This window comes from Lycium barbarum, chromosome 5 (assembly GCF_019175385.1).
Source record: "Lycium barbarum isolate Lr01 chromosome 5, ASM1917538v2, whole genome shotgun sequence".
NCBI lineage: Eukaryota > Viridiplantae > Streptophyta > Magnoliopsida > Solanales > Solanaceae > Lycium > Lycium barbarum.
In genome coordinates this window covers 71970069-71980273 of record NC_083341.1, presented here as the reverse complement: position 1 = coordinate 71980273, position 10205 = coordinate 71970069, and the positions used below count along the sequence as shown (strand labels likewise).

General features: G+C 32.6%; 1 protein-coding gene and 2 non-coding genes across 3 annotated transcripts in view; 1 reads left to right on the top strand and 2 right to left on the bottom strand.

Moving 5' to 3' along the window:
• LOC132640939 (DNA-directed RNA polymerase subunit beta) overlaps positions 1 to 1645 on the bottom strand; it is a 5291-nt gene extending 3646 nt beyond the window's left edge. The window contains exon 1 of the mRNA XM_060357743.1: positions 1 to 1645. This exon is cut by the window's left edge and continues 3646 nt beyond it. Within this exon, the coding sequence (XP_060213726.1) occupies positions 1 to 612 (612 nt within the window). The 5' untranslated portion in view covers positions 613 to 1645.
• A 262-nt stretch (positions 1646 to 1907) lies between these two features.
• On the top strand, positions 1908 to 1979 carry TRNAC-GCA (transfer RNA cysteine (anticodon GCA)). Its single transcript has one exon. It is a non-coding gene; the product is annotated as a tRNA-Cys (tRNA).
• Positions 1980 to 9810: 7831 nt separating this feature from the next.
• Positions 9811 to 9884, bottom strand: TRNAD-AUC (transfer RNA aspartic acid (anticodon AUC)). Its single transcript has one exon. It is a non-coding gene; the product is annotated as a tRNA-Asp (tRNA).
• Positions 9885 to 10205: the final 321 nt, after the last annotated feature.

Below are 10205 nucleotides of genomic sequence, written 5' to 3'. Positions count from 1 at the left end.
AAAAATTTCAGGATAGCAAACATTCTCTAGAATTTCTCTTAGATTCAAACCCATAGCTGATGATAGAACTAGAATAGATATTTTTTGTTTCCTACTTACACGAGCCCATATCCTTGCTTTTCTATCAATTTCTAATTCTGATCTTCCTCCCCAATCTGATATTATGGTGCCGGTATAGACCGAAATTCCGTTATGGTCCAATTCTGATCGGTAATAAATACCGGGACTTTGCAATATTTGATTGATCACAATTCTATATATTCCATTGACTATAGAAGTTCCCAGGGAATTCATTAGAGGAATGTTTCCGATAAAAATTGTTTGTTCTTGCATATCCCTACTGTTTTTCCAAATTAATCCCGCGGATACATATAATTCAGAAGAATATGTGAGTGATTCATACACAGCATCTCTTTCCTTTATCAAGGGTTCGACCAATTGATATGTTTCCACAAATAATTGAAATTCAATTTCTTGATCTGTATCTTCAATTTTTGGAAACTTAGAAAGTTCTTCCGTCAAACCTTGATCAATGAACCTACAAAATCCTTCAAATTGTATCTGATTAAATCCAGGTATTGTAGATATTCCCTCATTTCCATCCCCGAGCATTTTTAATTTCCCATTTATCAAAAAATACCACTATTGGTTCATTCTTCATCTAATTAGATAGATTAGATAAATGATCTAGCAATGATGGCATTTCTATTTTGTTTACCGAATCACATGAAATTTTACCCAACTCCATATCTGGAATGTATGAAATACGTATGAACGGAGGAAGAAAGAGAATTTTCTACTTAAATTGAATTGAGTTGGAATTTAGTGGAATTTTCAACAGATACAAATGGAAAGAAATTGATAAAACATCCCTAGAAACAGACTTCTGCTACTTAGACTTATTAATTAAGTTATAGGATTTTGTATAGAATATCAAAACAAAAATGATTCCATTTCTACCATTATTATGATAATACATATTCCAACCTGCTTGAATACCAGAAAAATAAATGGATTGGACATTTGATCTTTTCGCTGAGATAAAGGCATAAAAATCAGAAAGAATATATAGAATTAGAATCGGTTTTTTAGCATTTAACCCCCCTTTATGTTATGGATTTCCTTGTTCAAAAAATGATTCGCAGAGAAGAGAGAGATTTTGTTTACGGATTTTTGAGTAGAATACGATTGTGAAGTGTATAAGAAAAGAAGGTTTGTATGGCTTAAACACGTGTGGAGATATCTATAATATCCGTCTTTCTTCTCTTTTAGTGTTTTATTGTCGTTCTATGTTCTATTCAGGTTGTGCTCTATGAAAACATAATTTCAATTTTCTATTCAATTAAAAATTCAAATTGAAGTATGATACTTTTCTGATATCTGATAATTCTCTATCGGGAACATATATAAATAATATATATCCGTCTAACAATTTCTCTTGGGGGGTTTACATATACTCATAATTGTTGTTATAATTAATAATTAAAATTGAGAAGGATTTTTTGATTGAAAAAATCCATACTGATTAGTTATATATCAAGTTGTATTTTCTTATGTCATTAGGAAAACAAAATTTGGAGATTCAAATCCAAGAATCATTCATGCATTTTAAGTCAATAGTTAATGGTTCCTATTTTCATAAAGTTTAATTTTGGATTTTGCGACTGAAAATCCACATTTGATTTTTCAATAGAAAGGTAAGAGAAAGTTTTGAACATTATGAATTTTGAGATAGACTCAATCGAAATTGAAAGGATGAATCAAACCCAATCAAAAGGGAAGAAGGATTAGGATTTCGTTGACTTTTAGGAAAAATTAAGGAAAACAGAACTCAAGGTGCAAGTACAATAAAAAAGCAGTTCAGTAATCCGGGAAAGTTTTCATCTATTTTGTATTTGTAGCATTTTGGCGACATGGCCGAGTGGTAAGGCAGAGGACTGCAAATCCTTTTTTCCCCAGTTCAAATCCGGGTGTCGCCTTATCAACAAAAAACTAGAAATCTCTTCTTTTCTTCTGTTGATATAACCCGCCGAATGATTCCCCAGCAGAAGCAGAGAAAGCAGACTGTTGATACTTGTTTGATTCTAAACATCTGGTCTGGGGGTTTTTCTAAAAAATTGTAAATATCCTTGCATATTTAGGCTTCAAGGAAATATTCGAATGCTAGAGGGGCTATCAAGACTTCGCAATTACCTTCTACTACAAATCAAAATTTTCTATTATTAATGCATTGTATAATGACTGGACCCTGGATTAGATTGGAGAGCCCGATAGGAAATCTAAATAGTTGTGGAAGGGGGCGGAAGATACTTTATTATATACGAGGAACTCACGAAAATCTCTGAGTGCTCAAGCATCCAATCAATTGAAATAAGGGTCAACAAAAAAAGAATAGGACCTATTATTCCTACATGTTCCATTAGTAACATTCCCTTGAGATGTTACTGCGGATTTTGCTTGTGTTTAATCTTTCCCGATTAGAAATCATATAGGAATTTCTTCTCAAATGAGCGAATTTATTGGATTGGTTTATTAATAGTCTTCGTTCTTTTTGACTCTGCGCCATTGATTCCACTATTATTAGTGAGGAATAATGGAACAATTCCTTTATATTTATAGAGATAGGGGACATAATTCATATGGATATAGTAAGTCTTGCTTGGGCTGCTTTAATGGTAGTCTTTACTTTTTCCCTTTCACTCGTAGTGTGGGGAAGGAGTGGACTCTAAGGGTCCTACTAATTGAGTTAAGGAAGCAAACTGTATCAATATCAATTGCTTTCTAGATCGTTCTGCAACACGTTTTGAACAAAATAAAATTTGAAATTCCATTGGACTCGACTGGAGTAATGTATTATAGGAATCATCCTCTTTCAATCAAAGAGCTATTTCAACAATTCCCATGTTTGTAGTTCGAAAGGAAGAGGATCCCAGGAAATTTATTCGAACCTAATTCTTCCGAAATTTTCTATTCCAATAAACGGCCTCTTACTAGGTGATACTGAGGAGGGTCGGACCCTTTTTTTATTTATTTCTCTCTTTACTGTTCAAAGAAGAAGTGGTTTTGTTAAGTGTATACACACTTTGTATGAGAAAGAAAGGATATAAACATAGTGGTTGTCTAACGAGATACTATGCAGAATAAGATCGTCAGGTGAGTCACATATTGTGCATTTACCGCTTTCGAATTTTTGAAATTGGATTTATACTTTATCGACTTATTTCATATCATGGTTCAGGCGTTAAAAATCCGTGAGATTTACTCTTCCTTTTCGATGCCCGTGGAACTACTGTCAATGGTTTACTCAATTACTTCTTGGGAATGGTAAAAAAAAAAAGATTACTACGTGATTTTTTGAATATGCCTATATCTATCGCCTTTCCTTCATTGATTTGATTATTTCAATAGATACCGAGATTCAGATTAGAAATAAAAAATATAGTAATTCAAACTATAAGACATAAGAGTAATTCAGATTGATCAGAACAAATAGATATAGCAAATAAATGGAATTGGATGCTATGTCAATCCCATATATGGAATTGATATTCACATATATCAAGATAATATTGTAGATTGATCTATAGATCCATATCAAACGCAGCCTCTATCTTTATTTTATTCCAGGGGGAATAGTATGGTAGAAAGAAATAGATGAATCTTTCTACCATACTATCTATCTATTAGAATACTGCCGATTCTAGTCCACTCATTTCATTTAAGACATGAAATTGGAATCCTTTTCATTTTATTTCGTCAATTTTGGCTAAGAACTCAGAAGTCAAGTTTCATTCAAATTAGTTAATAATTAATTGTTTTGAATGACTGTTTTTACGTAAATGATAAGTAGAAAAGCGGTAGGAACTAGAATAAATAGTGCAGTAGAAATAAATGCAAGAATATTTACTTCGATAATCTCATTGGTTTTTTACTTCGCAATAACTCGGGATTTAATCCCATAGAGATGACAAATCTTTGGCCTGTAAATTCATTGAATGAATATTACCTCTCGATGATCTTGAATCGGATCAATATCATGAATAACAATATCTGAACTATCAAATCAATTCGTCGTTGAGAATTAAATAGTATAACATAGGAAGTTCTTTTATCCATACCGCCCCAAAATTGGATTCCTGACCAATCCAAAATTCCTTTATTTATTTATTGTATAAAATAATAAAGCAAGCAACAAGAATATTGTAAAGAAAGAGAGAAGAGGGGAGAGTTCTTATTTCTTATGAGGGATTCTATACAATGAAGAGAACATCTCTATTTATAGGAGAAAGTTAACTTGGTGCCAAAGTCACAAACCCTAAAGTCTCTCCTAAAGATAGACATCCCATAATTAAATAATTTTTATAACAGTCCCCCTTGGATGTCTATTTAGTAGATAATGCGCCTCGTTAAAACCTTACTAGAAAAAACCCAATGCGAAAAAATATAGTGAAGGAAAAAGAATACACATTTCTAGTAATACGCTATTTGGTTGCCTTATTAAAAGCCTCACAAGGAAAAACCCAGTGGGACAAAAACCTTGAAAGGGAAAAAGAGTACAATGCGTATTAACTCCCCCTGATGAGAACTTCAATCCAAAAACTTGAATCTTCACATCTTCACTCGAGAGTTGCAGTTGGTATAGACTTGGTGAATAAATCAGTCATATTAACGCTCGAACAAATCTCTTGCACGTTGATATCACCATTCTTTTGGAGCTCGTGTGTGAAGAACACTTTGATGAAGCATGACTTGTACTTTTATGAATCCTCTCTTTAGCTGGGCTATGTATGCTACTGCTTCTTCAGTCTTTGAATAGAGTTGTATTGTTGAAATCACTCCAAGTGCATTCCTGACTTGCTTTATAAACAGATGTTATCTTTATATGACTTGACTGTCACGTAGAACAACATCGTATGACTATAATCTCCTATAGTCATAGCAAAATATATAAATGCATTAATTCCATAAAGATATGGCACTTCAGGACCAAAAAATTCTGCAAGTTTCTCATTTCAACTTCTTTCAGCAGATAATCTATTTCTTTTGAAAACTCTTCAAGAGTTTCAATAATTCTCAAGTCATCAACTTGCACTAACCAATATGACAAATTTTGATTTTCACAAAGACATAAGGATAAATAGAGTCATTTGCGCCCTTAGTCAGTAAATGTTTTTATTAAGGTGATAAAATCGTGTTCACCTTACTTAATTCATATAAGAATTATCAACAAATTTCTACAACTTGTATATGCTTCAGGCATTTAAAATTTTTCAGGAATTTTCATATAATTTTGTCAAGTAATTCATATAGGTTGTGACAACATCTATTTCTATCTAAATATGTGACATCTTCTGGTGTCCGGACAGTAGGTCCAAAAAGCTTTACGCTTACCAAAATGCGTCATTTCACTTGATAATAATTTCTACATTAGCATGCTTTAATAGACGTAGAATTTAGATCCTCAAAATCTTTTAAAATATTGCGCTATATTTTACCAAAAATATCATCGACGGTATATCATTTATATCGGTTCACAATGTGTCATAACTTATTTAGATCCCATCACTTCCATTATTTTTAGGTACCTAAACCTTTCATGAGGTTTCATGAAGTATTATGTCGTAGGCTCTTCAAGAGCACATTGCCTCTTTATAATGATCATTGACCATTTGCTCCTCTTTCTTTTCAATGATTATTGCGTTTGGAATCGATTAGTCTACCACGCTTCATGCATGCTGTAGACTCCATCCTTCAGGGACATGAATTTAATAGGAACATTTTGCAGCTGAAATTAGAAATTAATTTTGGGTCAGCAAATAGCATTTGAGTTGAATTATCCTTTAAATGAGGAGCATACTAATGATAATTCATAACATAATCCTGAGCTGCTTATTCTCTCCCCCTTATGTTAGAAAAACTAACATATATCCCATCTTCTTTGGGGGAATCCATATTTATGCATCATGGTAGATTAATTAATCATATACCACACACTAAAAAACTATTAGATGAAAATATATGGTTCCTAACCCTGAACCAATTGTGAAGGGAGAATTGTCATAATTTATTGGTCTGAAGCATACGAATGATGGTGTATATCATATCTCAGACCACCACATGAAGCTTTGTTCTCATTAACAATGGTTTAGTTATTTATCGAAGGCATTCAATGCCAAACCAGCTTGAATATAAACCAGCATTAACAAGATGAATTATCTTGATTACATACTCCGAAAATTGTGCTCTCAACTTAATTATTTTGGCAAGTAACTTTGTATATGTTAAACTGCAGGTTGACAATAAACACATATGTGACTGTCTTATTGATGCATCTATTTGAGACATCACATAATAGGTGAACAGGCCCATATTCACCTTTAATTTTTTTTTCAGAGTTAGGAAATTCAATCCCAACATTAGCCAGTATACCATTTGAACAAGCAACAAAAATAAATTCTTGAAGAATCTTCTGGTTCTTCAATATATGTCGAATATTCAATCTGCATATCATACTTGAATCGAGATGGTCAAACCGCTCATGCCGACTAATAAAATTATTATACTAGTAAACTTCAGGTTTACCATACCATGTGTTATATGTTTTAGTAAACTTCTGGTTTACTATGACATGAATTATTGTTTGCACCAATAAACTTCTGGTTTACCATGTGATTCATCATGCTTATATTTGTGTAGTACAATTTGGAGAGTAAAAAGGGTAACCATTCATATACATATTTCTTACCCACTATAATTTTCAAGATATTTAATCCTCCAATAATTTGTAGCTTCAATATAATAGCCATTTACTTTAGTAAACTTCGGGTTTACTACAACTCGTTTTTCAATCATAACAACATATTGTACAATCTAGAACGAATTACATAATAGTATATAAGCTCTTCAGGAGCCTTTAATTTATTCTCCATAATCAGATATTGTTTGGAAACTATTAGTGTCATAATCTTCTAGATAAATAGTTAGCTCTTCTGGAGCCGTTAATTGATTTTGTAATATTAAAAATTACCCTGACATTACTGATGTCATGACAAAAGAAAAATTACAACCAAACGGTTATTATAAATACATTCTTAAATTCATAAATGACAAAAAATAAACATAAAGTTATACAATCTTTGATACTTCTGTCATCAACTTCTATGATAAATATCTTCTTCAAGAAGAATACCCATCTTGGTAAAAATAAATAACAATATGATAAGAAACAATAAATTGATAAGTACTATTAGGATACAACAACTTATCTTTCAAATTTTAAAAGTTTTGTATACACACAATACATTTTCACACGTACCCAAGAGATAATATGAAAACGTTAATTTAACGAAAACAGATAATGTTGTTGTAATCAATTGCCATATTCGTTATACGACTTTCAATGATTTTAATCCACTTAGCATTACATTGTCACACCAACAAGAAAATTATCATATCATAAATTTGCAATGAACATTCACTGCTCCTTTTTTCCTTCACAAAAGAAAGTACGTGAAAAAAAAAAATTGGCAATGGACACCACTCAATATGGAACCATTAACTTCTCAGATTAATATATCTAATGTCCATATGGTGGTTTTATGCACACTCCAGAATCATATCTATATTCTTTTATTTAGTAAACAAGCAAAGCAACACCAATATTAAAACACTATCTAATCAAAAAGGAATAATTAAATGTTTATTAAGAACTAACTAAAACAATATGATTATATCTAGACTAATTAATATTAATTGAAAGACTAGTACTCATGTACGATAGGGGCAGTATTGCGGTATTTCTTCATTCACTTCCGGGAATGAAACTTGGTCATTTAGATGCGCTTTATATACAACTTTCAATAGCTCATTATTTTTCTCAATTATTTGATCTCTTCTGGAGATGAGTCGTTAAAACATCACAACCAAACACACGTCCGTAGTTATAAGCTTTACTACATGCTCTCACATTCACTTCAGGGAATGGATTTGTAGTTGTAAGATTTATCTAAAGTTTCCATTCTTCGGGAATGAAACATGCATAATCATGTGAACGTGTCTTAATCATATGAAATTATAATAATTTAAAACCTCTCTCAAGATATTGCTATTTCAGGAGCAAATCGAAACGTACATATGATGTAAAGAATTTTGCTAAAACACAACTTCAATTGTAGCTAGAACAATACATAGGAAATATTATCTCTTCATATAGGCGGCATAAATGAATTTAATCATAAGGAGACTTAAGAAATATTGTCACTTCTAGTGATTCATATATTTCTTGTAAATTCTCATTCTTCGCCATTAAAGGATATGGAATTAATATCACAATCCCTGTTAACGATATTGTTCTTCAGGAACAACTTTGAGACATAAATAATCAAATGAACCACTTAGATTCCATAGATCAAACGAATCCAACGTAATAATAACATACTATTAGTAGCAAAAGACAAAGCTAAGATACTATAAGGATTATAAACAATTGACCGTATTCCACATATTCACGGATCTCACCATTGTAAACAACATTAGTAGAGAAAATTACTTACCTACATCTGGAGGAATTTAGCACCAATTTAATTTCTTTCAAACAGCAAAAGGAAACTTTTCATCTGTTTCCAGTGAGGCAACGTGAGGTTCAAACATATACCACCACAAATTCAATTTTGACAAAGTTAATAATTATCAGGTACGATATATACTTAGCTTGCACTCGTGTCAAGCTCTAAATGATATAGCTCTCCCATATCTCTATTATGGTACTCGATCACAATTCAGCAAATTCTCGAAATGAGTTTAATCTCGAAAATATCTAAGAATTCTATCTGAAATAGAAAATTAAACTCAAAATGACAGAGTCTCGTGCTGATAACGTGTTATAAAATAATAAAGCAAGCAACAATAATATTGTGGAGAAAGAGAGAAGAGGGGAGAGTTCTTATTTCTTATGAGGGATTCTATACAATGAAGAGAACATCTCTATTTATAGGAGAAAGTTAACTTGGTGCCAAAGTCACAAACCCTAAAGTTTCTCCTAAAGATAGACATCCATAATTAAATAATATTTATAACATTTATCATTTTTTATCATCTGGTCTATTTTTCTCTCTAATCTATCTAGTTACTTCTTGTACAATCATCTGATGAAGTCTCATCAAATAGCTCTTCCACTTTCAGTGGTCACATAGTTACAAACCCAAAGAAACAATAAAAGTTCAATGGAAAAAGAAAGGAGTTTAGAACGAAACTATTTTTGACTTGGAAGACAAAGAAGTGTGATAGAGATGAGACCGTATAAAATGAATATTCATCAAATTTACTATTTTCCGATTTGTTCTTGTCCTTCCCCCTCCTTTCTTCGTAGATTATTAGACCCGGGACACCTATACCAAAAGCTCAGTGTGAAATTTGCATGAAATCGATTTTTCAACTTCAAACTAGTAAGTGAGGTTCCAGAAATCCGTAGCCAGAAAAAGAAATTGTTTTTTTTCTTTTTTCTGGAAAGTATTTTCTTATATTCAATTTTGTATTGGACAAGAAAGGAATTCCCTTTGTTTATGCGCGCCTCAAAAAAGTATAGTACTCGATTCCATTACATGCATCGGGGCAATCGAAAAAGCCAGCATTTCTTGGAATACTGACTATAATGTTACCAATAATTGTACTAATCCAACCGCATATGTCTTTCTCCTACCAAAAGGAAAGAAAAAAGAAATAAGGATTTCCCCTTTGCTTTGACAATGAAATTCTGCCCTCGGTCCCCTTCATAAAAAGGGAGAGATTTCTTGATATACTTATTGGATCCGTCGGGACTGACGGGGCTTGAACCCGTAGCTTCCGCCTTGATAGGGCGGTGATCTGACCAATTGAACTACAATCCCAAGGAAAAACGGGATCTAGCAGAAAATTTGATTCTTTTTTATCTCCGGATCGGGTATTTCTGAAGTACTAAGGGGGTTATATCATCTCATGGCGGATTGGCGAATTATTGGGCCGAGCTGGATTTGAACCAGCGTAGACATATCGCCAATGAATTTATAGTCCGTCCCCATTAACCGCTCGGGCATCGACCCAGGAAGAATCAATTTTAGACTTATTGGTAATCCATCATCAACTTCCTTTCGTAGTACCCTACCCCCAGGGGAATTCGAATCCCCGCTGCCTCCTTGAAAGGGAGATGTCCTAAACCACTAGATGATGGG